General features: G+C 36.0%; 1 protein-coding gene across 4 annotated transcripts; it reads left to right on the plus strand.

Annotated features, from left to right (window-relative positions):
• The first annotated feature begins 217 nt into the window (after window positions 1-217).
• cspp1a (centrosome and spindle pole associated protein 1a) lies at window positions 218-27,841 on the plus strand. 4 transcript variants are annotated; one of them, XM_082183894.1, is made up of 28 exons: window positions 218-1,852; window positions 1,979-2,042; window positions 2,221-2,324; window positions 2,444-2,524; window positions 3,477-3,572; window positions 3,747-4,072; window positions 6,820-6,899; window positions 6,978-7,074; window positions 7,165-7,222; window positions 7,848-8,185; window positions 8,362-8,480; window positions 8,587-8,671; window positions 8,877-8,988; window positions 10,539-10,686; window positions 13,322-13,417; window positions 13,766-13,887; window positions 13,984-14,133; window positions 14,637-14,780; window positions 14,882-14,989; window positions 15,446-15,512; window positions 15,597-15,723; window positions 15,985-16,124; window positions 20,941-21,078; window positions 22,907-22,950; window positions 23,085-23,148; window positions 23,935-24,017; window positions 25,756-25,906; window positions 27,130-27,841. In XM_082183894.1, the coding sequence occupies exons 1-28, from the start codon at window positions 1,775-1,777 to the stop codon at window positions 27,333-27,335; spliced, it is 3,426 nt and encodes a 1,141-aa protein (XP_082040020.1). In that variant the 5' UTR covers window positions 218-1,774; the 3' UTR covers window positions 27,336-27,841. The 4 variants fall into 4 exon arrangements, with proteins under 4 accessions (XP_082040020.1, XP_082040017.1, XP_082040018.1 ...); XM_082183891.1 differs by lacking the exons at window positions 20,941-21,078; window positions 22,907-22,950; window positions 23,085-23,148 and having other exon boundaries at window positions 218-1,448; window positions 1,670-1,852; XM_082183892.1 differs by lacking the exons at window positions 20,941-21,078; window positions 22,907-22,950; window positions 23,085-23,148 and having other exon boundaries at window positions 218-1,448; window positions 1,740-1,852.
• The last annotated feature ends 144 nt before the right edge of the window (window positions 27,842-27,985 follow it).

Raw genomic sequence — 27,985 nt, forward strand, 5'->3', positions numbered from 1 at the left:
AGCAGGCAGCCGTAATCTCTGACAATGCAGTGTTTTTCAACTTGTTCTGCAAGCTCCAAAAAAAACGTATTTTAATGTATTATCTATTATTGTATTTCTATTAATGTATTATCTATCTATCTATCTATATATATATATATCTATCTGTGTCTTTCTCTCTGTCTGTCCATCCATCCATCTATCTATCTATCTATCTATCTATCTATCTATCTATCTATCTATCTATCTATCTATCTATCTATCTATCTGTCTTTCTCTTTCTCTCTCTGTCCATCCGTCCATCTTTCTCAACTGTCTTATCTATCTATCTATCTATCTATCTATCTATCTATCTATCTATCTATCTATCTATCTGTCTGTCTTTCTCTTTCTCTCTGTCTGTCTGTCCATCCATCCATCCATCCATCCATATATCTATCTATCTATCTGTCTGTCTGTGTCTGTTTTTCTCTTTCTCTCTGTCTATCTATATATCTATCTATCTATCTTTCTCTCTCTGTCCATCCATCCATCCATCCATCCATCCATCCATCCATCCATCCATCCATCCATCCATCCATCTATCCATCTATCTATCTATCATCTGTCTGTCTATTTTGAAGAAGCTACACCTGCTTCAGAGAGCTTTTCTTGTCTTCATCTGTTCTGCCGGTAAGGGTTATATAAGAGTAACAACACTTCAAGATAAATATCATCTCATGACCGACTCATCTCAACTGTAAAAGAGCTGATATCAATGCAGATTAATGTTTGCATTGCGTCTGCTTGGCCATCAATAGAAGTTCACGTGGTATTTGTAAACAATCAGGCATTTGTTTGTGGTGCCATCTGCTGGACTGAACCAAGCATAGCATGTTTTCAGTTCAGGCTCTCTGACCATACATTCATTTCTAATTTGCATGTACATTACTACACAGTGATGCAATAATATATTTTTAATCAAATAAACACCAAAATAAATATTTTTTTGTTTCTTAGTGGCTCTCTGCCAGGTGTACAGTTCATGGACCTCGTTTTTAAGGTTTATTTAAGGTTTGCTTAATTATTTTAATTAATTTGAATGATTTATTATTTAGAGAGGATCAATCTAGTTATATTAATGGATGTTGTAACCTAATATTAGTCATTTTATTTACCGGTCAGTTTTTTCCCCTTATTTTGGAACATTTTATGTAAAATAGTAGCGGAAGCTATAGTTACCATGGTTATTTGTGTAAGGGCACTCAGTAAAAGTAGGACTTTTATTTTGAAATGCATATCATAGTCAGCTGTGAGAATAACTTTTGAATGGTGAATGTTAGATAGTAGCTGCAGTTCCACATAAGTCGCAAGATACTATTAATAGCCATCTCGTATGTTTGACATTTTGCTCACTTGTAAAAGTTTCAGATAAACGGATCAAACCATCGACAAGCAAGAGTTTTAACAAGTAACGTTACAGGCAAATGGTTGGTACCGTTCGCACCCGTTTATTTTCACGATTTGGGAATACCACTCAATGGGCTAATCACTAGGTTTTTTGAGACACAGCCATTGTCTGAAGTGTGGGAGGGAGATTGAAGAGGCGCATGTGTTGTGTTGAGATGTTGCCTAACAACCTCTGCGTTTGCAGCGCCTGCTCTCCACATCTTCTCCTCTAAACAAAGTCTTTCTCCATTTCCATGTCCAGACAGCGGCATATTCAGTCTTTTGTTATTGATGAGAGCTTCATCTGATAACTGCTTCTTTCCTGCCAAGAGCTGTTCATCAACTGCTGATTCTGGTTCGGGAAAATATGAATGTCAACATCAGCAACTTTATGGAGGAGAGAAGGGCGAACACAGAAGAGGAAGCACCGTACATGGAGATGAGGGTGAGCTTAATTTCTAATAACAATGCTGCTGCTTGGGTGTTTTAAAATTAAACACGTACATTTTTATGTCTATATATATATGTATATTTTAAGAAAAGTTATTGTTTTATTGTCCGTCTTTCATAGACACGTTTTGGTAACAAGGAGAACATCAAACCTGCTAACAAAACACAACCCAAACAGACCAAAGGCAGGCTATATTTCAATAAATGTATAATTTAAGGACAAATGCATATGTTAAGTGTTTGATATTAGATATTGTAATATATAGCCTATATATATATATATATATATATATATATATTCGATTTTCTTTAATATTTTAAAAATGCCTTTGGAAATGTTTAATTTTGTATTTTTATTTCCAGAAGAGAGTTTTGGACTCAGTTTACCTCTGGGAGAGGAATATGAACGAAAAAAGCAGAAATTAAAGCAAGAGCTACGACTTGATTACCGGCGCTTTGTGTCTGAGGTTCAGTATGCTCCTCTTTTATTATATATATATATTGAATAAATCATACAATAAATATATTTAAAAAAATTACTTGCACACCTGATTTCTTTTTTTTAATAAAGTCATTTCTTTCTTAGAAAAGAAATCAAATGATTGCTGATCCACTTCCACAGTCCCACATGCTGTCTCTCCCCATAAAAGAACGGAGATCAGCGAAGGTAAACCTGTGTTTGTTGTCCATCTGTTTACATATGGATCACTAAAGCAAATTCTGCATTCCTTGGCATGACCCAGTTCAGTCCGTTGCACAAAGACCCACCCTTTCTGTCTGGCAAGCCCTCAGTGACATGAAAAATGATTTGCTTACGCTTAGTGGATAAGGTATCTTGTGGCAACCAGTATATTGCGGGACTGCAGATTTGTTTTGTGTAAACATTTGAAATTTGTACAAACATAAAAGTCTTATTTAAAACTTGTTTATTATTACCATAGAAATGTGTTGTTAAAGGGGACCCATTATGCCCTTTTACAAAGTCTTGATTTTACATTATTGCAGCACCTCTCTTCCCAGTCTGTCAGTAACACTCTGGCGGCGTTTGAAATCACATACTCTCTTGAATAGGAACTTATTTTTGAATAAGTAATTAAGTCACAACCACAAAAAAAAGTATGTTCTATATAGTATGAGCGTGTGTAGTATGAATGTAATACGGACGCACTACATTCGCTATGCTGTCATTATAATGTGACCTACCAGCATCAGTTATAAATGTCGCTTCACTGCCATTCACAAATCCTCTCCCGTGGTCTCATGGGATAGTAAAGTGACCATTGTATGCTCACTTAAGAATCTCGCCAGGAGAAGCAGGTCATTTCGGACATACTACTTTTGTCACATACTGTTTTTCTCCTACTATATAAAGGGGAAGTATCTGATTTTGGATGCAGCCTCTGTTTAGTTCCTGTCTCTAATAAGCCCCTCCATCCGGAAAGCACAATGTGCTCTAATTGGTCGGCTGGACCAGCGTGTTGTAATTCGTCAATCACTTTGAGCGTGTTTTGGAAATGTCACGCTCGAACAGCAACTACAGATTGTGTATACACCACAGCTTAAAAAGCATAATAGGTCTTCTTTAATGTAACGGTTTTGTATTTTGTGAATCTACCCAGGAAAAGCTGCAAATTGAGAGAAAGGAGGAGTATAATCTGTTTCTCCGAGGGCAAGAGGGAGCACAGAAAATAGGGAAAACTTCAAGTACTCCACAGGTTTGAATGAAATAAAACTCTATATTGTTGTTAAATGTTCTATACAGCAACACTAGGAATATAAACTTCACAAATTTCTTCACAAACCACAATTTAAGCACAATTAAAACTCTGTAGACTTGAAACTTGCCTTGAATCCTCTTATTCTCAGCATATGTTGATTGTTTCTGTCAGGCCCTGGAGAGAGATGGTTTTGGATCTATTACTCCAAAGTACCCAGCTGGTTCTCCAGAGGTACAAGCGCAAAGGGGCATTCAGGGCCCAGAGAACATTGTGTTCTCAAGGAGGGATGTTGCCACTCTAACTGAGCCCACTTCCGGAGTGCCTAAGGCATCAAGGCCACGGAGACAGTGGGCAGAGACGCCAGATCGCTGGGAAGGCCCTCACCGAGATCACACCAGTTCTGATGAGGAGATAGAACTCCTTGAGAAGGAAAGGCTTAGAAACATACAGGAAGACATTGGTGCAAACAGGAGAGGAGGAAAACACAGCTCACACAGGTGCATCTTACAAGTTCTCTCTTCCACTTTCTGTTTATTCTGGTGGCACTCAGAAGTTGATCTGTTTATATTTTAGGAAGCAGAATAAGAATAATATTCTTGAGGGACTTCCGTTTCAAGTTAATATAGGTTATAATTAGGCCCATGTGGAACTCTGACGAAAGCTCCATGGATTGGCACATAATTAGGACTGGATGATATGGCCAAAAATATTATCACAATTCATTTTTTTCACAATATAGATGATATCAATTTACTATAAATGCTTTCCAAAAATAGACCTTGAAAATAAATGTAAACATGTAAACTTGTTTGTTCACAATTAAACTCCATAGAGCCTTTTACATACCTTTTATACTTCATACCTTTTACTTTAGGGCCCCATGAAATCCATTTTATTTTTACCTAAATTCTGTGTTTTCCATTTTATTTTTTGGGGGACTCTGTTTTTTATGATTTAACACAAATTCATATCAACTTTTTAATCAAGCCTTTAAAATGTAATCAAATGAAAATATAACAATTTACATCAAAACATTGCATTTTAAATTTTTGTCAAATAAGAGAAATAATTTTTAATTCTGTCAAACAACAGAACTGTATAAATTTAAAACATGGATGAAGAAATATCTTGGTTGTATGATATTCTTTAGAAATAATAATATTATTATTATTACTTTGAGAAGTACATTTGAGTATACAGTAGTGATATATTTCTGTCATCATTTCTTGAAGTTAAACCAAACTCTTATTTTGACAGTTTGTCGTGAAGATCTTTCAGTTTTAGTTTCAGTTTCGGTGTACTTGACGGTTGTTTTTCCTCAAATGAAAAGGTGAAAAGCTTGTGAAGTGACTCTCAAAGCATGTGTTCATGTCCTCGTATATTGAGACGGCAGATACTGAAAACACAGTGTGTGAGTTTGTGTATCAGACGAAACCACGCCATTTATTCACACAAAGACACGCAGAAATCACTTATTAGCGACATGCACTGACCGGCTGTTGTCACATTTATTTCTGCTTTGTGATAGGCTGTTTTAATCCATATCAAATAAAAATGTCCAGAGCATATCATCGTTATCGATGTAAATTTTATCACGATCTCGATATGACATCGTTTACATTTACCGCCCAGCCCTACACACAATATTAGTGCTTGTCATTCACAAAATGTACCATGTAATTCAGCGCAACCCCCCCCCCCCCCCATGCATTAATTAATAATTTTCCAATGTTGCTTACATAAAAAGTAAAAGATTTTTGATTTAGTTAATAAATTAATTATATAGACTAAAATTTAGTTCATATGAATAATTAACAAAAAAATTCAAATCAATATTTAATGTCCATCTTCCTCACCATTGTCTTTAACAAACTACTGTTCAAAAGTTTGGGCTTGGTATGATTTTTAAATGAAAAATTATTTTTGAAAGAAGTGTCTTATGTTACAAGGTTGCATTTATTTGATTAAAAATACATTACAAACAGCTATATTGTGAAATATTATTATAATTTAAAGTAACTCATTTTATTTTGATATATTTTAAAATGTAACTTATTGCAGTGATTATGAAAACCTAAATTTCCAGAAGCCATCACTCCAGTCTCCATGTCACATATTTTTTTTACTGTCACTTTTCATCAATTTAATGCTTTTGCCGAATAGGTTTAAAAAAAAAAAAAAAAAAAAAAAATCTTATTGACCCACATTTTTTCAAGGGTAGTGCAATATAATGCATATATGGAAAGAAGATGGTTTAAGCAGGAAAAAAAGCTTACAGTTGTTTTTGCAATAAAAAAAACAAAAACATTTGCAGATGGTGTTTTTCACAACTTCTTGTAGAAGACATGAAATTAACAGTCCGACTATATCTGTGAAAAATATCTAGCATCACCATAGCAACATTCGAATAAAAATAGCTTAAACAGATGAAGAGCCAAATATAAAATGTAGAAAGTAGAAGGGTTGTACACCGTTTTAGATGTGTTAAATTTGACATCTTACCTTCTAGACACCGTTAATGCAGACAGCTGTCACCAGAAGAATAGACAGACCCTGACAGCACATCAACTCAATTATACTAATTATACAGTTAGAGTAATTGGGGTATAAAGCCAACTTTACTTTCAGTGAAAGTAACTTATTTCACCTTACTTTCAGTGAAAATAAAGCTGCAGTGAATCAAGTAGTTACAGTGGTAATTACTCTAGCAGGAGTCTGTATTATATAAACCCTCCTTTCAATTTTCTGGCTTTTGAGTCTGCCTGTGCCGGGGGGGAAAAAAAATCGAAAGATGTGATGGTTTTCATCCTTCATTTTGTAGATTTAACAATTGAGTCAATGAGAATTTAACTATTAAGTCTGAGGGTTTCTAACAATGCAGAGACAGGAAACGCTGAGTTCGCTGTGTTGGAAAGTTGTATCGACTGGAATTTATTGTCCATTCTATCAGTGGGATTGTATTGATTGGTGTTGATGGGGAGGCTCAAAGCATCTGATGGATCTGCAGCCAGGCTCTTTAATCCAGTGTGTGTGTGTGTGTGTGTGTGTGTGTGTGTGTGTGTGTGTGTGTGTGTGTGTGTGTGTGTGTGTGTGTGTGTGTGTGTGTGTGTGTGTGTGTGTGTGTGTGTGTGTGTGTGCGTGACGTAATGGTTTGGCCGGAGCTGCAGTGATCAGGGTGTGTTTTTAGTGTAAGACACTGGATGGAGTTTTATAGCTTTTTTTGCTTTGTGTGATTTTAATGTAGTCTACAAGCACCGACTCGAGCGCAAAACAGATCTGTAAGCGAGCAGAACATGACAGAGTTTGCTACAGGACTCATGATTGGTAAGGTCAAATCAAACTTTATTTACTGTATATATAAAAATGTGTCTGTAATTTGTAACCTGTGACTGGGTCATATAGGTTCTGCTGAAGGGGACGAGGCCTCTAAGAGGAGGAAGCAACGTTACAAACATGAGCTGCTACAGCAAATAGCCGAAAAAGAGAGGAACAAAAGAAAGTGAGAAATGATTTGATGATTGTGGGTATTTGAATTAAAATCTTTCAGGGCTCAAATATTCACTTGACCATCTAAACTCAAATTATACAGGGAAAAGGAGCTTGAGTTGAGAGTGGCTGCAACAGGCGCTGTTGATCCAGAAAAAAAGGTGAAGGTCGTCAGATTTTTAATCTTTGATAAGTCATTGTTTTACATTTTTATAAACATGGTTTTATACTTTATATATTTTTTTAAATGTGAAATTTAGGATGTAAATATTAGAAACATCTAGAAATGTTTTAATGACTATTTTATATAATGACATTTTCATGACATTAAAGAGTACGAATATATTTAGCATAAATATTCTGCGAAAAAAGAAAATTAAGCCCATTTTATGCTAAATATTTATTATATAGTATATTTTTAATTTTGTCTTTAAATCCTTTAAATTGTCATAAAAAGTAATTGTTCAAAAATGTGCTTCCATAATGAAATAGAAAAAAATTAATGTAGAAATGTTTACAGAAGCTTTCTGCAGCTTTTGTTTTACATAATCTTAATTGGTTAAGATTATCAATTAATAATTTAGTCCTATTCCTCACACAGAGCTATTGTATGGCTTTAGAAGACTTATAATATAGCGTTCAAGTAAAAAAAAAAAACTTCTTTCACTTTGGAACTTGACAGTATTTGAGATTGACCCAGTGGCCTGGGCTTTGACACACATTTTCACTGCAACCATAACAACTGCTGTGCTCCTATTTACAGTCATATCACCTTGTTTCCCACAGGCAGACCGAATCAAACAATTTGGTGCCATGACCCAGGAATACGAGGACAGGAGAAGGGATATGCCTTACCAACCAGGGCTGGGTCTTGGGGTCTTCAGGGATGACTCTGCCAGGCGGAAACTTCCACAAGCACCAAGAGAGAGCGCACCTCCCGAGAGACCTCGTGTTGCTTTCCAGTCCCCGACTCTGGACCACAGCACTGTCTTAAGCAGATTGGCTAACACATCAGGCCTTGGTCTGGAAGCTCGAGCAGGGTATGGGGCCAATGGTGCAACCACTGTTACTGAAGACAAACACAGAAGCCTCTCAAGAACCCTGGGGGAGATAGTTGGCCCAAGGTTTATGTTAGATCTTGTGTTATGTTTTTAGATTTTGCAACAATAACAACAATTGTTCTGAACTAACAACATAAAAGAAATAACAAAAGTGAAAATATTTTTTAATATGCCTCAATAATACTAGAGGCACTATTTTGTTGCATATTTAATGAAATATTTCTGTTCTCTGATGTCAGAATTACAGGTGTGCATCCTCCTTTGGGTCCCTCCATCCCTGACTCCTATCAAACGCCTTATGATAATGCATATTACTATTATGGAGCCAGAAATCCTCTAGACCCCAATCTGGCCTACTGTGAGTGGCCTATATTTGCTTTAGCGATCTAGCTTGGATTCCCTGACTATTTCGTGATAAATATAGCTGTTGAATCCCTGTTTAATATGATGTTTTTGTGTGTTAGATGGACCAGCAGGGGGTCAACAGTCACACATCCCTCCAGAAGCACATTGGCCCGTTCTGCAGCCTCCCTCTGGAGGCCTTACACAGTAGACACGTTTTCATACTTAACTTCCATATTGAAATGTCTAAACAAAATAAATACTGTGGAAATATTAATTTCTAAATAGATTTATAATGTTTGAGTTGCTTTTTTAATGGCAAGTTAAACTGAGGTATCAGTTGGGGAAACATTTATTCAGATATACCAGAATGTAATAGAATAACATAATGCTCATCTCTGTCTCTCCATAGACCGATCAGCCATGCTGGAGTTGTTCCCTCAGAACCAGCGTTCTTTTCTTCCAAGAGGCTGCAGCAGCCCAAGGAAAGTGCTGTTAGCTATCAGGAAGCCCTTAAGAAGCAGGTACTTTCACAATATATTATGGTATGAGGTCATGCCATAGAAAGGGTCCAAATTAATTATTTAAATTACCCTATCAGTAACAGGGTTACACAGCTTTACATTTTAATGATTTAATAAATAATTAAATCATGACCTGTATGTTGTACATTGTAGGATTTTAATTGTTATATACAGTTTAGAAAATCAAAAACTACAACATCGGACAAGCCAAAAGCATTAAGTCATTTAAAGGGTTAGTTCACCAAAAAAATAAAATTTCTGTCAATAATTACTCACCCTCATGTCTTTCAAAACCTGTAAGACTTTTGCTCATTGTAGACTTGGAATTAAGCCTTTTCTCCCGTTATTTTTTGAGTCACGGAACCGGACACCAGTTATCTTGCCAAGAAAAATCTTTATTCGTCAGCTTAGGAGAGAAACTTGAGAAGATGTTGTATTCGTGCCAGGTCTATGTGTTCCGAATGTTTCTCTGCCGTAGTACAGTAAGATTGAGCTTATATACACCACTGAGCGACTTTCAACTTCCTTGTAAGATAGAAAAACATGTTGCTTATGTTTAAAAATGGAAAGCATACCTCATGCTTACACATGGTACAATCCACTTTCCCTCTGTGTATACATTAGTTGTACATTTGCATCAGTTGAAACATTATTTTCCTTGTAAAGAACATGCCAACTGAAGTATCATCATTAGTGGAACATCTCTGCTCAGTGAACGTTGCATTGCGCACATACCTTTAAGCAAAATATATAACTCTCCCAGCTCCCCTCCTTGTGTCTAAAATATGATCCTTAAACACATGTGTCCATAATAGTCTAACTCATGCATTTTAAACTTCATAAGATAATACAACTGATTATGAATACTAATAAAGAATAATAATACTGATACATAATATTAAATAATGAAATTATATTAAAAGATGAAATTTTAGTCTTCATTCATCTTCGGAACACAAATTAATGTATATTTAATAAAATCTGAGGCAGTTATTAAGTTCCTCAGGGGAACTTAATACTGAAAGATATATCAGATAGCTGGAAAGATGTTTGTTTAACTGCCTGGTTGCAAGATCATTGAGTCTGAAATAGTGCAGTGAAGGGTTTGAAGACGGATGGCCTTGAATGCTAGTGAGTTCGCCAAGAACTTCAGCAGTCTGACAGGAAGAGATCAGAGCAGAATACACTATTTCCAAAGGTAAAGGGAATCTAGTGGCAGATCAGGGTTACAATCAGAAGTGGTTAACTGAAAGTTTGAACTTCTCTTCTCAGAGGTTACTTTTAAAGTCTGATTACATGTTGAGTACCGGTAATACTACTTTGATTTTGATGTTGCAATTACAATATTTGACATTGAGGCTTCATTCATTCAAACTCTTCCATTTAGTTTATTTGTTGTTTGAAGAGCAAAACAAACACATGAATGTTTCAGTTTTCATTTGTCAAAATACGGCAGATAAGGTTTTAACTTTTTTTTTCTTGTCTGAAAAACAAACCAGATGATGCACTGTTTGAACAAAGCCTAATTGTCTGAATTTTATGGAGCACAGATTCAAGAACGACAGCAGAGACGGTATCATGAGAAGGTGGAAAAAGAGCTGTATGATGCTAAAATAGAGGCTGAGATGAAGGCCTACAAGCCCTGGGGACGAGCAGGAGGAGGAGCCCCTCTCAGAGACGATCATGGAAATCTCATCAGTACGCATGCCGAGTTCACACTTCACTCAGTCCAGTCACTGCAGTTTAATAAGGCTTTAATTAGTGCAATCCACAAATGGTGCAATCCACAAATCCACCATTAGTGAGAGTATTACAAAAACCTTTTTTTATTGTTTACATACTCTTTGTGAATCTGCAAGGTATTAATCAAATACTAATGCATTTTTTTTATTTATTTTTTATTTAGAACTGCTCTAAAGTTATTTGACATTTGACACAGATATTTATATGTATCAGTGTTCCTATGGTCATGGAAATCAAGAAAATCAAGGAATAATCATGAGTATTCCTATTAGTGGTGGGAGAAAAAATCGATCCATCGATGCATCGCGATTCTCTCTCCAACGATTCTGGATCGATTCTGAGAATTTCAGAATCGATTCTGAGCTTAGTTTTTTACCAGATGTGCGATGACGCTGAGTTTGCTTTAGAAACACCCGTCTTCTGCTTGCTAACAATTCCTCACACACGCACACAACTCGAACCTTCCGTAAAATAATCTTTCATAAAGTTCGGAAAGGTTGAAGCGAATTACAAGGACATTCACAGGCTTCATTGCACAGGATGCACTGTGAGAGACGCGCGCTTGTTTTGATGTTACACTTAAAGTGTGCTGTCTCGCCCGTCTGTATTTTCCTTACAAATGCTCTACGAAGTCATCATTTATGTGGTTTGGAATGCAGTGGACTTATATATTTAAAATATGAATCTCACTAACAGAAGGCTGCTTTCAATTTTAAATGCTGACGCACGCTTTGTTTGTGTACGAGACTGCTCGCGCAAGCGGCTGTGCGACTCCGTGTAAGTGGTTTAATATACTTGTGCAAAATGAACGTAAACACAGCCAGTTATGTCTTAAGGGATTAAACGGACAGGACAAACCACATTACTTCTTATATTTCAAAAGAGATCCGAGCGTGAATGCAGCTTAATAGATTTCCCGCAGTCTATGTCATAGTAAAATACAAAAGTACGATGAAGAAAAATCACTCACAGTTCTTGAATGGAAAATGTTCAGATAATCTTAAATACTGAAAGCACTCTTTGTTTGTTGTTTGCCATGTTTCTTTGCTCCTCTTTATTATTTGCTACTTGCTTGTATGGTTTGAAGTTATATAAGTTTAAAATTCTTAAAATACAACTGTTTTAATGATTTTTTTTTAATTTGTAATTATTTTTTAAAAAGTACTTAATTACTTATGTAAACTAATGAATTAATAAGGGGGGAAAAGTAGATAAAGAATCGATCTGGAATCGGATCGTGACCTCCAGAATCGGAATCGGATCGGATCGTGAGGTGACTAAAGATTCCCACCTCTAATTCCTATAGTGAATATGATTTTCTTTTTCTAGCTTTGCTCCACTCAGAAATATCTCATCAGCTAGAAATGTTCTTTGTGAGTGAAAACCTCACCCAGTAATCATGAATGACTGTAAAAACACAGATAAGGAATTTCATTGGTCAAAAGATGTGAGAACCCTGATATATTCAACAAGTCAAGTGAGGCACTTACATAAAAACACAGAAGTCTACAAACAGTCATTGATGCTTATTAGGGTTCAATATACTTAAATATTTGTTATTCAGTTTCTTCAGGGCAATAGTGAATATAATATTTTTTTAGATGCTAATTTATATTCATGTAAATGCAAAAAGGGGTATGTAAAATGATGAACACAACTATATAGTGTAGTTATGTAACTGAAATTCACTACCATTCAAAAGTTTGGTGTCAATAACATTTTTGGACAGAATTGTATTCAACCAGGACACATTCAATTGATAAGAAGTGACAGTAAAGACATTTATAATATATTAACTAGTGCTAATATTGTTTGTTTAATATTGTTTGTTTACATATACTGTATGTATATCAGTGTATATATATGTGTGTGTATATATATATATGTGTGTGTGTGTGTGTGTATATATATGTATATGTTTACATCATATAGGTGTGTGTATATATATATATATATTATATAAATGTCTGTATGTGTGTACATATATTGTATGTACACTCACATATAGACATTATATATGTGTGTATATACACACAAACACACACACATATATATATAAATATTATATTATATATATACCAGTACACACACATATTATGTAAACAAAAACTTTTATGTTAGATGTGATTAATTGCAATTAATTGATTTGACAGCATTGATTACAACAGATTTCTATTTCAAATAAATGCAGTTTTAAACTTTTTCTATTCATTCAAGAATCCTGGACATACTCTGGTATGATTAAAAATTAATCTAAAAAAAATTGATTAATTAATCACCACATCCTGTAATTATATATACACACACTAATAACTATTGAGCAGCACAGCTGTTCATAATAATAAATGTTTCTTGAGCAACAAATCAGTATATTACAATGATTTCTGAAGGATCATGTGACAGTGAAGCAATGATGCTGAAAATACAGCTTTGCCATCACAGGAATAAATTACATTTTAAAACATAGTGAAATAGAAAACCATTATTTTAAGTTGTAATAATATTTGACAATTTTACTGTTTTATTGTATTTTGATCAAATAAATTTATTATCACAGTAATTAAATCATATTCACGTTTCTGTGTTTCAGGTGATTTGAAACAAATGCATAAATCAAATGTGGACTCTTTGGATTCCGGAGGCAGAGTAGCCCAGATTCCAGCGGCTACTTCACCTTATGCATCAAGTAACTGTGGCCACAGAATTACAATTAGTCTCACAATCAGAAAAATTATGTAACTTATAAGTGGAATAGAACTTTTAAATATCTGTAATGACATGCACTTAGAGTAGGTTTTCAGCCAGTGGTCAATGAAGATAGGGTCTGTGCACTTCTAAATTAAATGTATAGAAATTTAGTAAAATAGATATATTTTTAATTGTACAATTTATTTATATTTAATTAAAAAGAATTATAAAATGTATAAAAAATATTAAAGCTTCTGACTTTGTGGATATTATCATCAAGCCTTTTAGAAGCTAAAAATAAAAGACCTTTGCGAACACTCCATCCAAATCCTTTCTACCCCTGTAGAGCCTGCAGGTATTTCCTCTTCTGAGCCACCTGTACAAGCACGGGGTAAACTTTTCAACGAACTGCCCACTCCACAGCAGCTCCGTGACCAGGAATTGTACAAGGAGTGTTTGAAGCAACAGGTACGGACCCACTTGCCTCATTCAGTCACCTTTGTATAATGTTGTCTGTGCTTTTGGCCTGCCATTTCACTTTGTCATCATCTTTGGGATGGACAGATCGAGGAAAAGAGGAGAAAGGAGGCAGAAGAGAGGGAGCGGAGCCGGCTCGAAGACGAGAAAGAAGAGAGGCGGCTTGCCGAACAGCGAGCTCGAATCGAAAGAGAGTATGAGGAAGAGCAGGAGAGGAAGCGTCAGAAAGAGAAAGAGGTTCTTTGCTGTTATTTTATATGAATCCCAAAAAGGGCTTGCTGAAAGGAAGATGTATTCACTTTGAAGTGCTGGTCTTCACCCAGATTGAACATATGAGTATGTAATGAAATAGTCAATACTAACAAACAGCTTCTTTTGAGGCCGTCAATGGAAAAAGATGATTTTTGCCCCCATTATGGAGGTGTTACAGCATCAGCAGGGTCTAACTGGAGCATGCTTGCTAACTCGTAGCCCTTGACCTAAAAAAACAAAACAAACTTCTATTGTCAATAGTGTAGCGATGTATAAAGCACAGCCCACACAAAGCAAGCAGTTGGTCAGCTCGACAAATTCATGTGGCCAACTTGAAAGTAAGAGAAATCTGCGTGGGGAACTTTTATGTGAAACTCCAAATCGTGAATATTCCTATTGGAATGACTGGTTTTCAAATGCAAAATATCGCAGAAAAAGAAAGGTACAGAGTCACAGGATGTGCTTCCTTTCTGTCTTCTATTTTACAGCATATAAACAAAAATGGGGAGTTGATCAGGCAAGCCGAAGAGCGCCGTAAAAAGGCTGAAAAACTGGAGAAAGAAGAGGAGGAGAAAGAGGAGGAAGCCCTGAGGGAGAGACACGAAAGAGAGATGCAGACACATCTGAAGGAGGTGAAGGGTGCACATTATCATGTCTGTTACATTTGTTCATGAGGCTTTTACCTCAAGCCAAACATCCTTTTCTGTGCTGACATATTCTCAAATACCAAAAGGTCCACAGGGCACCGTCACCACCCCTACCAGCCTTGCAGAAGAGACTACGTAAGCAGATTCCTAGACCTCCATCGGCGGAGAGCCACCGCTCCTCTGCAACTGTGTCTGTGAGTGACACACATGCACACAGTTACATCATGCTTCACATGCCGTTTAGACTGCAATGCTTGGGTGTTTTCTTCAATTATGGGCACACTAGAAAATAAACACTTTTCACACTCTCACTAGTCCTCTAACAAAGTTCAACCATATATATATGTACATTCATCACCATCACAGGAGCATTGTCTTTTTTTCCTCTCTGAAAGTCTTGAAAATGTCCACCTCATTGTCATTTCCGCTACATCTCAAATGACAATATCGTGTTTAGTTGCCTTCTGTGGTGGAAATGACATTTTAAACACAAGACAATTTTACTGTGATTTCACAAAACAAACTAATTTTGATTTATTTTTTGATAACAAAAATCAGCCACCGGAACAAAAAAAGTGAACGTCTAAGTGAATGACATTTAAAGTGACTAATCACAGTTATTTTGTTTTCCTCTGTCTGTTTTCAATTAGATGCACTCGATGTCAGCACCACATTCTCCCCCGGTGCCTGCCCGCAGGAACGAGATCAGGGCCACAGGTAACTCTCATCACCGCTTGTACTCTAGCCGTCGGAGCTATGAAGGACAAAGCCCCTGAACTGTATACTGTCTTTTTATTTCAGAAGAAAAGCAGACAGTGATCAGGGAGTTATCAGCCTTGCGTAGGCAGCTGCGGAGCGAACAGAGACGCCTGGAGGGACAGTTAATGCAGTCCAACAAAAATGACCACATCCCTCCCGTTCATGGCAGGTACGGTAATAAACAAACATCCTGCACAGACACATTCAGAACCCGTGTGTCAATTAGACCCTTTAATGAAGTTCATTTCCCTCCACAAACATAATTATGTATATTTCACTGGAGTTCCTATTTATTTAGTAAGTAGCTATGTAATGTACAGTCAATATTTCAAAATAAACCCCTTCAGAATGATGTACCTGATCATCCTGTCATGGTTTGTCTTGTCATCATGACCCTCTGACCGTGCATTATGCCTTACATATTGAACAGGCCAAGAGAACACCTCCGAGAGGATGTTTTTGATGTGGCAAGACTTCGCAGACAAGTACCCAGCAGGAGGCCGGCTTCCCACACCACTGCAGCAACCAACATGCACAACCTACAAGATTTTAATCATCTGAAGTACAGAGGTAAATGTCACACAGAGTTTCCTGTCTTTTGCTTGGAAAACGTCTGCAGAACTCTTCAATGGGCCTGTAATTTCACTCAAAAAGACTCATCACAGCCGTGATGGCTCCCCAAATCCCATTCACCAGCCTTTATTACCAGCCACTCATTTCTTGTTGCCCACAGTCTGATCCTTTGTTAGCTTCAGTGTAACAGCAAAAAACTGGCATCTGCTCTCCAAATTGTAACCCTTCACTAAATTTGATACAGACAATGTCTGCGTATGGACCAGTCAAATCAGAAGCCTAGAATTCGCCTGTAGAGAATAAGACGTCCCAACAATGAGTCACTCACACAAAGTTTACCGTATTTTTCGGACTATAAGTCGCTCCGGAGTATAAGTCGCATCAGTCAAAAAATGCCTCATGAAGTGAAAAAAACCATATATAAGTCGCACTGGACTATAAGTCGCATTTATTTAGAAATTTATTTCACAAAATCCAAGACCAAGAACAGACATTTAATCAGGAAAGGCAAGTTATTCAACTACACAGTAGCACACAGAACAACAGGCTGAATAGGTGTCCAGTATTTTAACGTAACACATTAACGCCCGTTTCACACATACTCCGTTTGTAGTGCGTATATTTTTCCGTACCCTTGTTAACAGGTCAGAGCTTTCACAATGCACGCGGTTGCAGTCCGTCGATCCGTTCCAGGTGCGGTGCGTATACAGCAGTGCAGCGATCGTTTCCGCACCGAGTCTATTTTTGCTGTGCTGCACGTGCTGAATTAAAGTGACAGCACACGGTTTGTGGTCAAAATGAATACAGATTGACCAGATTGACATGAAAATGTAGTAATTTCATCATAAATGCATTTAATTAAATACTAGCCTACTATTTTTCACAGTCATCTTTTTACTTCAAGCGTTGGTAAATCAAGGAAAACTACAATTTACTTCAACAAGGCGACATAATGAACAACACTCGTCTCATTCGTGGAGGTGGAAAAACAAGTTATTTGTGACATGCAAGATTTATTGTATAAAGATTTAAATTATACAAAAGAAAGGGTATGAGTCTGCTGTTTTTGTCAATTTTAAGTTTTAATTTAAAATGTATGCGATTTTAATATAAGTGCATGGTTAAATATTTTACCACTTGCTTGAGCAACTTAATATATAATTATATAGAAGTAATGCATTGAATAATAGTTTGTTTAAATTGTGTTTAAACGTGAATACGTCTATTAAAGAGTATACGTATAAAGAGAATCGCAATGCTGACAAAAAACTTTTTCTTTTTTTTAAATAAAATTTGCTGATAACTTCTGGATTTGAAATACAATGTGTTTGGGGTTACAGCCGTGGGTCAGTTACGCACTGCAAACGCAGCTTATGTGAAAGCACTTTAGCGCGTGCTGCTCCTGCACAGCATATGCACCGCAACACGCACCGCACACGCTATTCAGCTACACAATAGCATAAAGAACAAATATCTGGGAGGCTGAATAAGCTAAATTAACATAAGCCAGCGAGTCCAACAAGCAAGTTACCAGTAAACAAGTTCACCAAGCTCCCGCGATCTCATTTCTCATCATTTTCTTCATCATCCGTGTCGCTTCTGAACAACTCCGCCAACTAGAGCGCCCCCTCGCGGCTGTAGACGGTAATGTTTTCTCTTGGTTCATCTCAGTCTGAATTAATTTTGATATATAAGTAGCACCTGACTATAAGTCGCAGGACCAGCCAAACTATGAAAAAAAGTGCGACTTATAGTCCGGAAAATACGGTAAGTTGTAACTGATTTAGTATAATAAAAAATGTGTATTCAAGAATTTCAAGATGTTAAAGAAAAACAGAGATAGATAAAATAAAATACAGGAAATAGAAAAGTAAATAAAATTCAATTAAGTGTGCGTCTCAAACCAATTAATTTCTTTAAACACTTTTGTTTAAAACTTCTTAGGTTTCACATATTTCAGTGGTTCTTTTGGAAAATAAAAGAAACAAAATAAAATTTAGAATATAATCAATTCAAGCTAAACTCCTAATCTGATTCCCTTTGAAATTCTTCTCTTATCTTCTAATTTTTCAAAACAAAATAAAAGAATGGACAAAAAAAACAATTACCTTTGATCAAGCAACACAAAATAAACCAAATAATGAATAAATTCACATTTAAATTCTTTTTTTCAGGAATTTAACCTTTCAATTTCGACATGAGTTGAATGCAGTCTCGGAAGTTATGGCTGAAATGGGTAATGACAATGATTTTGTCCGTTTCTCCTCGTAAATGAAATTCCTCCCAGTAACAGTGAAAAGTGTGAGAGCTGTTAGTTCAATTTCCTACCATCCAGTTCGGCAACGATAATGTCAGTTTCAGGCAATCGATCAATACTCGTTGTTAGACTCGTGCGGCTCGCCAGTCCCGACTCCCTCCGCGAACATGAGAGTTAAGACAAAATCCAGGAACTCCAACCCGGAAAGATTCGATTCTCACAGCAGCATCAACTCAATTCAGCACACACTCGACGACGATGAAAAATTTAAATCAGGAAAAGACAAGAAGAAAACAGAGAGAATACAAAACAAAAAAAAACCTGACCTTGAATACAAGATCAGAAAAAACCTTGTTAGTTTTCCATAACATAACGTTACACATCACATCATTTAACAGTGTTTAACACGGCATCAAAATGGCGATTGCGTTTCACATACAACGTGCAATCATTTCGTTCACCAAATGTGGTTATGAAGAAAATACATTACTTATAAAATAAACAGATTTCTCATTTACAATTCTCTAATATAAGCATTTCATGAACATTTAACCCAAATGGAATAAAAGTGTAACTCACCAAGACCAGATGAGCTTGAATATATATAAACCTTTTTTTTCAGGTTTGAAGAACGGTTACAACTCAGAAAAATCCTTTTCTCTTCCTCACTCAAAAATATATTCGTATTATAAGTCTCTGTTTCTCAATAAATAAACCTCAATTTGTGAACGCGCTGTGTTACAACGGCTGCTTCTCCGTAACTGCGTCACATATGCGGTTTCTCCGTAACTGCGTCACACAGTATAAAATCAATTTAACTCTTTTTCTCGGTCTCTTTCATATCAAATTTACTTCTCTTCCACTACATCGTCTCTGGAACAATATACATGTAATTCTCATCAAATTCTCAAAGAAGATAACTTATCTCTCAAATTTCCTTGGAGAGATTCAACTGACGTCTGCTCTCGTCTGCGATAGCAATCAAAAAAGAACGCGGTCTAACTGCGTGCGAAATATGGAAAACAGAAATGCACTCTCATTGGTCAATCCTCCCAAATAAAACTAATTTTAATTGGCTATTTTAAAACGCATGAAAATAATTTATGAAATGAAAAGAGAATTTATATAGGATATATATATATATATATATATATATATAGGATTTGAATTTTCTAATTCTTTGTTAATACTGGTTTTTTAACCTGGGTTACAAAATAGCTTGTAAAGTCACACTTTAACACACTGGCTAAATTAGTTCAGCGAGATACTACTTGCCAAGATGGCCGCTATGTTGACTGACTTGCCTTAAATGGATTTTAGGTTTTAGCCTTTTAAGTTAAACTTTTAGATTCAGAATAATGGCTCTTATGGATGGATGGATGGATGGATGGATAAATGGATCTTATGGATGGATGGGTCTTATGAATGAATGGATGGATGAAGTTAATAAAAAGTATCCTTCGGTAATCACTCAATGTTGTTAGTTCACTAAAACTACTAATAATTGTTTTTGTTATTGAAAAAAAAAACTTAAAAGAAAATTAGAAATCTAGCATTGGAAGATAATTTAAATGATGTTTTTAAGTACCAAAATCACTTAACTAAAACTGAAATGGTTATAAATAAAAGACATAGAAACATTTGAAGTGTATCAAAACCTTTTATCAAAGTTATACATGTATTTTGAGCAATACCCGATCTTGTCTTAGGGCAACTTTTAACTTTTTTGATCCACTTCAAATGTTGACTACTATATATATAAAAACTAATAAACGACAAACATGACAAATGACTAAACCTTGAAATAAAAAAGTTAAATAACAAAAAAAATAAAATAAAAGCCAATTCAAAATATTAAAAAACACTATAATAGTATAGAAATAAAATACCAATTTTAGATTTAGGCAATAGACATTTTGTAGGGGTGTAGACGCGAATAGAGAAGTTAAAGATTAAACAGGACAATATCATTGTAGCTAGTATTATCGTTGGAATTTAAATTTGAGGTTTAAAATTAATTACACTTAGATCCCAAGAGCAAAAACCTTGATGTGGTTGAGTGAAAGCTGCATTATTTTATATCCAATGTCCTGATGCTAATATGTTTTCCTGGAGGAATGTCTGTGTTTCATGTCCCTTTGGAAGTATTTTAACCTTCTCCCCTGGTCAGAAGATATATTCATCAACTCTCCCTCTCATCTTCTCACCCCATGGGTCGAATAGTCGTATCAGTCATCAAACACCCCAGCAGGAGAGAAATGAGTAGCATCTCCGTGAGCCGTGACTCAGCGCCTGGCTCCATGCCCTTGCTTTGTCATGCTCTATATCCAGCTCTGATTCCCTCTCTACATTTCTGTATCAGCTGGTTTGGCCATGGCAGAGCTGCTGTTCTCCTGTCATGTATGATGGACAACACTGATTTGCAATATGAGTCTGTGTTTTCTGTGATTGGATTATGTGTGTCCATATCTGTATTCCTCATCCCTGCATTATCTGTCAGTGATGCTGTAGTCCTGGAGGAGAGGTTGACTCTTATCTGTGTGTGTTTGTTATCAGAAGGTGCATCCCGTGAGGAGGTGCGGCAGGCATATCCAGACCCCCCCAGTGATGATCACAGCCTAGATATCCAGCAACAGGCTCTGTTACGACAACAGCAACGAACCATCAACAGCCTGAGGAGGGGCAAAGCTGCTGGTCAGTCTGTTTGTGAGGAATGGGCTTTTTGGTCTTTGGTCTATTTTGATATATATACACAGTACTGTGCAAAAGTCTTAGGCATGTTAATACCATTAATTGTTATAATCCAGTAAGATTTCTGTATGCACAAGGAGTCTGACAACAGCCAGGATGATCTGATCTCACCATCATCGAGTCCCTCTGTGATTACATGAAGAAACAGAAAAAACTGAGAAACTTAATCCAGAAGAACTGTGGGAACATCTCCAAGATGCTTGAAGAAATTCTTATATATTAAGATATTAACATGCCTAAGACTTTTGCACAGTACTCTGTGTATGTGTATATATATATATATATATATATATATATATATATATACACATACATACATACATACATACATACATACATACATAGTTGCAAGAAAAAGTATCTGAAGATATTAAGATATCTTACATCAAAATCTTGTACATATAGTCCACAAGACAAAAAAAGCTGAATTTATTAAAATGACCCCCGTTCAAAGGGTTATAAACCATTGATTCTTAATACGGTGTCGTTACCTGGATTTCCCAAATTCTTCAGTTTTCCAGCATTTTCTGCATATTTGAACCTTTTCCAGCAGTGACTGTATGATTTTGAGATCCATCTTTTCACAACAAGGAAGATTGTGGGACTCAAACACAACTATTAAAAAAGGTTCAAACATTCACTGATGCTCCTGAAGGAAACGTACATAAACTCTGCCTGAGAAATGACCGCCAAAAGATTTAAAGTCATTATTGAAAAAGCATCAAGTATTCATTCGATTTTTGTTGTTGTTGATTCAACATAGAATTTATTACACAAACTTTAAGGCTAAAAATGACCATGAGGGTGAGTAAATTACAGAATTTTCATTTTTGAGAGAACTATACTTTTAATGTTTTTTTTAATTTGTATGGAAATATGAAAATATTTTTTTAAATGAAGTGATACTCTAAATAAAACTGCCGGTAGGTGGCGGTAAATGTTTTAATGACTAAGTCATTGAGTCATTAATTAATTTGATTCATTCAAACAGATGATTCTTTTAAGAATTAAGAGTACATTTGAGTCAATTGCTCTCTTTATGAATGCACCATTGAATAATTGTTTCACCTGATTAATTCGTTCAAAACACAGATTCATTCTGAAATGTATAATATACAGTATATACTACTGTCCAAAATCTTAGGGTCAGGAATTAATACTTTTATTCAGCAAGGATGCATTAAATTGATCAAAAGTGACAGTAAAAAAATAAAATAAAAATGGCTGTAAAAATAAATCTGCATTGTTTATCCTTTTGATCTTTCATTCAAGATCTTTCATTTCATTTTTTAGCACACCAGGGTGACTAGGAACATGAAATTGAGCTGGACAATTTCATGTTCCTAGTCACCCTGGTGTGCTAAAAAAGGTAAATATTAATGGGAATATACTTCAGAGATATTTTTCTCATAAAAAATTCTAGGGGTGCCAACAATTATGGCCAGCGTGTTTTGGAGAAAAACATTTATTTCATAATGTGATTTACCCCCCAATTTCAATTATTTTACTTCAATGAAAGGTTAGATTTTTGCGCATTTTTTGAAGGAAAGATCAAAAGGATAAAAAAATTCAGATTTATTTTTTACAGCCATTTTTTATCATATTTATCAGGGGTGCCATCAATTTTGACCACCACTGTATATATATATATATATATATATATATATATATATATAACATATGTTTTTAGCATTTACTGAATATATTAATATAAAATTAAAAATTAAATATAAAATAACTGATGAACTCATACCTGTATTCCCCTGGGCAGATTACTTTGATGTGGTGTCTTCAGGACAGCAGCATCATAAGCAGGTATGTCTACGAAAAGGTCTACTTTTTTTTTCATTTCTTTTTTCTGAGCCCTTAGGGTATCTGCACTCCGTTAGCACTGTCTGACGGTTCTGGCTATTGACTTGACGTCTTTATTGATGTGTTTATCACCCCAGAGGCTGAATTCTGCAGAGGATCCAGGCAGACGCTTGCTGTTAGACTCAGAGAGCGCCTTTATTGGTAAGTTCCTCTAAAATGAAAAACGGAGAGAAGCGTTTTATTCACCAGCGTGTCACAAATGCTTTTTCACCTGAAGAGTTTAGACTTCTAGATTACATTTAAATTACACCCACCAGCATATATACATAAAGGGTAAGATTACTAAAAAAATACTGACCCTCGTGTGGTTCCAAACCTGCATGACTTTTTCCTTTTTGAATATAAAAGAAATAATTTTGAGAGAATGGTCAAAAGTCAATGGTAACATTGTATCCTACCTCAATGCCTGTCAAAAATCACATTATTGTGATATTTAGTTCTTTAGATCATTTTTAATTTGACCATTTAGCTTTAGTAATATAATGTGATGTGTAATTTAAAAAACACTTAAGGGGTACATTAGAGTTGGGGCATATCGATTAACATAATTTAGAAACAATAGGCGTCTGTGGGAAGTATAGGGGTGTGTGTGTGTCAGTATGAGCAGCTGCTGTCACTGCCACCAGAGACGGATGACAGCTAGTGTGACGGCTATAAACTCCAGACAGAAGAGAGATTGACTAATGCCTGTCTTCACAGCAGCGCCCCAGAGAGATCAGCAGTCACCTTGTAAATGAGTTCCCAAAACAGTCTCGGTCTCATTCATTAAATGCCTTTTCATTTGCTCAGTTTCAATTACCAAGCTTTGATTGCTTGAATCGTGCATGTTTGAGCTAGAGAGAATCTCGAGAGAGAGGAAGGACTGCAGAGCCTGCTGTTGCTGAACGTTTGTCGGCTGTAAATAACCAATCAGTTGTTTGTACACAGACCCCAGCGGCGATTCATTCCGTCTCCAATCCAGGCGTGACCAGAGAGCGAGACCGGCAGTTAGGAAGGCGGACGTGACTGGTGTAAGAGACCCTTGTTGTGCACAACTACATCCTCACCTGACCAAGGCAAAGTCATGAGCTTTGTTCCAAAACTTTGTATCATCTCGACTCACAGTTGATTCCATTGGAGTAATCCTCTAAAAAAAATAAAAATAAACATTGCACACAAATATTGTGTAAAATAGTATATTGATACTTTAATAATTTAATATTAATTTGTTTTAATACGGTTTACACAAGCTAGTTGTTTGTTTGTTAACCCTCTGATGGTCTTCCTTTAGCAGTCACAGTGGGGGCCTTCCCGGTCATAAATGACCGGACACCTAAAAATGAAACTTCCTCCATCCCAGTAAAAAACAATGCAATTTATTTTTGTTCTATAATATTTATTCTTTTTAATTTAGAATTTTGAGACAATTTGATTGAACTTATTAATATTTATGCAATATTTATAGTCCATTTTTTGCCATTGGAAATAATTTTTTTATTTTTTTTTTTGTATTTAAAAAAAAATAAATTCTATGCAGTATTTTCGGGTAAAATAGAGACTAGGCTTTCAGAAAAAAAATAAAATTAAATAAAATTAATCAATTTATTAAACATAAAATTAAATAAAACATGTTATTGCATGGGTTTACCACTAGATGCCTGTATAGCTCTAAATGGAGATGTTTGTGAATTCTAGTTGTTTTTGGACCAAATTACTTACTTTTAAGATATGGATTGAATGTATTTTTTTTGAAATTCTCAAATAATACTTTTTGCCAAGGTTTATAATATTTTATTAATTATTATTTTAATAATTTTAATAATTATTATATTAATTATATATACATATATTAATTATAATTATTAATTATGTTATGTTTTTCACTCTTGATGTTTTAGAGCTTCACCCCTTCATAGCTGAGCACTTTTTTTCTGCATCGTGGCTGATTTGTAGAGAATTTTTGTTTTTGTCAATTTCCCATTCATTTCCTATGGGGGTAATTTTGACCGAAGACCAAAATCATGACTATTTTTTTTACGACCACTTAGCATGCTCGGATCATGAACTAAATTTTTTTGTGTGTTCACATACCTAATGCCAGAAAAGTCACCAAGTTTCGTAACATTCTGATGAAGCTGTGATTTTTAAAAATTCAAAACAGATTTTTGTAATCTGAATTTATTGGTGTGTATGTGTATAAACGTGTGTTTGTATGTGTGTGTGTGTGGGTGGGTGTGAATTTTTTGCACTCTTGATGTTGTAGAGTGTCACCCCTTTACTACGGTGTACTTTTTTTTAGAATCGTGTCCGATTTGTAGATTGTACAGACAAAAATTCTGAGAATTTTTGTGTTTTTGTAAATTTCCCATTCATTTCCTATGGGTCGGTCATTTTTGACCGAAGACCACGAGTGTGACTATTTTTTTTACGACCACTTAGCATGCTCGGATCATGACCTCAATTTTTTTTTGTATTCACATACCTAATCCCAGAAAAGTCACCAAGTATCATAACCTTCCGATGAAGCTGTGATTTTTAGAAATTCAAAACAGAAAATTATTCGGTCAGAAATGACCGAGGACCATCGCGATTGTCTTCTCTGCTAAAGAATATGTGCCTTAAAATTTGGTCAAAACAAGGTATCTTTGAAGCCTGCCTACTCTTTAAAAGCCTTCCATCAGGTTTTGGAACGGAGCTAGTATTTTTTTTTTATTGAATGCATCCACAAAGACTCTGCACTGAATGACTGTACTTTTGTTTTGTCGATAGGATGTGGTAAACAGGTACACTCGACCTGACAGCGTTCCCGACAGCCAGTCCCTGCACTCGCTAACCAGCGCAGAAATAGAGCGGCTGAGGGAGCGCACAAAGAACAAGATGACATCGCTGAACAACATGAGAGAAGACGACTGGAGATCAGGTCAGGAACTCTGAATTTGAATTCTCGCCCAGCCAGACTACTTTTGACTACTTGCATGAAGTCTGGTCAACTTTGTCGCATAATCTGGCGCTCAAGACAAAGTTCTTTTCCATTCTTTGATTGGGTTAAAAAAAATGGAAAAAAAACCTGAGCAGTGGTATTTTGGGCTTAATACAACCAAGTTTGCTGTTTTACCTGACATTTAAGGGTGGGTGATCTAGATATCCTAACTAAACAAACATCAAAAACGTAGCATGTTATCGAGATATCTTGATCTTGATCTTTTCGTAACTCTTTCCATGACATTGACTGAATTTTCCATCATTATGAGACAACGCTTCCCTGCCATTGACTGAATTTTCTGGCTTTCCATGTTTTCAATGTTATACAATAGGGGGCGGTATTACGCATCTTCTGAAAGAGTACTGAATTTCAGGCAAAAACGGTGCAGAAACCAGCAATAAAAGCATTGCTTATGCACATTGCAGTCTGGAGTCAGCTTTCTGTTAAAAATGTTTTTTTGTTTTTTTTTAAGTGTTAAAGCTGCAGTTGGCAAGTCTGGCAGATTGAGGGGACTTAGCCAACATTTTGAATGTTTACAACTCTCATGCCCCTCCCCCACTACCACCGAGCACCCTCCCATCGAGTTCGTGCTCGTCAGCGTGTGTGCACCAGATTTTCTGTGAACGCACCTGTCTCTTCAGCATCGAAGCATCATTTTCTTTTCCTTGGTTGTTTTGGACCTCCTAGCTCTGGTTGTTAACCGAGGAATTGGAAGCTTGTTAGTAGATTTTCTCTCCGCCATCACGCTTCGTACAATCCAACACACCTGCGAACTTCAGGCGTGTTCATGTGATATTGTAGTGTGCATGTGATATTGTAAAGTGCGTGAGAGGGGAGGGGGGGATCTGTGGCGTGTGCACGAACTGTGATTGATAGTCAGATCTCACACAGCCCTGCGCTGATTGGACCAGAAGAACCGGGAGCGAAACAAATTACACGCTCTAGGTGGAGGTAGAAGTGCGTTTTTTTTTTTCTAAAGCCGGCTGATTTATGTTGTTCTGTCGGAGCATAGTGTCGGTTTCAGTGAATATGATAAAAAAAAAAATATATATATATTTTTTTTATAACGCTGGTGGCGAAACAGTTGAATATTTATTGCTATGCTAAACACAAACTAGTAGGTCAGAAGCATTGAGATGTGTATCTTTTGTGCTGTCTAGGGGAAGCGTCAGCTGAGGAAGGGGAGGAGCTATGGCCACAGACTCCTTCAACCAATCGGCCTGTTTCCATTGACACCATTGCCACAGAGCCCTGGTTACGTCCTAGTTCCTCAGATACGCTGAAGAGATTCACGGGCGGTCGCAGGCCATCCAGCCGAAACCATGCAGGCCAGGATTGGGAAGGGCCGTCCACTTATCATGGTTAAATCTCATTCTGAATTCTTAACCAGTTTTGTCACTTTGTATAGCTATTTTACACGTTTATTCAAACGTGTGCACATGATGCTAAAGATGAATGTTTACAATTTATCAGTCAAGTTTCTTTAAGATTGTAAATTGTTGTGAAATGAGATATTACACTTCTGAAGTTTTGGAACACTTCCTGTAGCATTAAGAGTCTGTTTTGGAGCATTAATCATTCAAGTCTGGTCCCTCCAGCCAGAGAGTGCAGTCTGGGAGAAATTAACTTTACTGTGACAGTGTATGAATGTAAACGGCATGAATTCTGTTTGTTTGTCAGGTAAGAGATCTGTACTTCCAATGTTGCAATTTGTGATTTGTTTTTCATTTTTAATGATTAGCTTACAGAAGATGAATTGTAAGTAGGAATATGAGGTTATGCAAGCATATGCAAACAGTATACCTGCTAATTGAAGGTAATGTAATTGAGTCTATTGACTCTTAAAAAATAAAATATTTTAAGAATTTTAAACACTTTGTTCTGTAATGTACTTATTCCAAGTGACATCTGTGGCTAGGGTTAAACTAGGGTTTTCAACCAGATGTCCGCAAACATAAAATTGTCTTAGTCGTCATGAAACGGATGTTGCGATTTGTCTTTTCTTTTCTCATGACG

The sequence above is a fragment of the Leuciscus leuciscus genome, assembly GCF_965113295.1.
Source record: "Leuciscus leuciscus genome assembly, chromosome: 11".
NCBI lineage: Eukaryota > Metazoa > Chordata > Actinopteri > Cypriniformes > Leuciscidae > Leuciscus > Leuciscus leuciscus.

What these genes read in the sequence shown, in the direction of transcription:
- cspp1a (XM_082183894.1), top strand. Translation starts at nt 1,775, where the DNA reads ATGAATGTCAACATCAGCAACTTTATGGAGGAGAGAAGGGCGAACACA. An exon ending in CACCGTACATGGAGATGAGG is followed by an intron (nt 1,853 to 1,978) that starts GTGAGCTTAATT and finishes CGTCTTTCATAG; the next exon opens with ACACGTTTTGGTAACAAGGA. An exon ending in AAGAACGGAGATCAGCGAAG is followed by an intron (nt 2,525 to 3,476) that starts GTAAACCTGTGT and finishes GAATCTACCCAG; the next exon opens with GAAAAGCTGCAAATTGAGAG.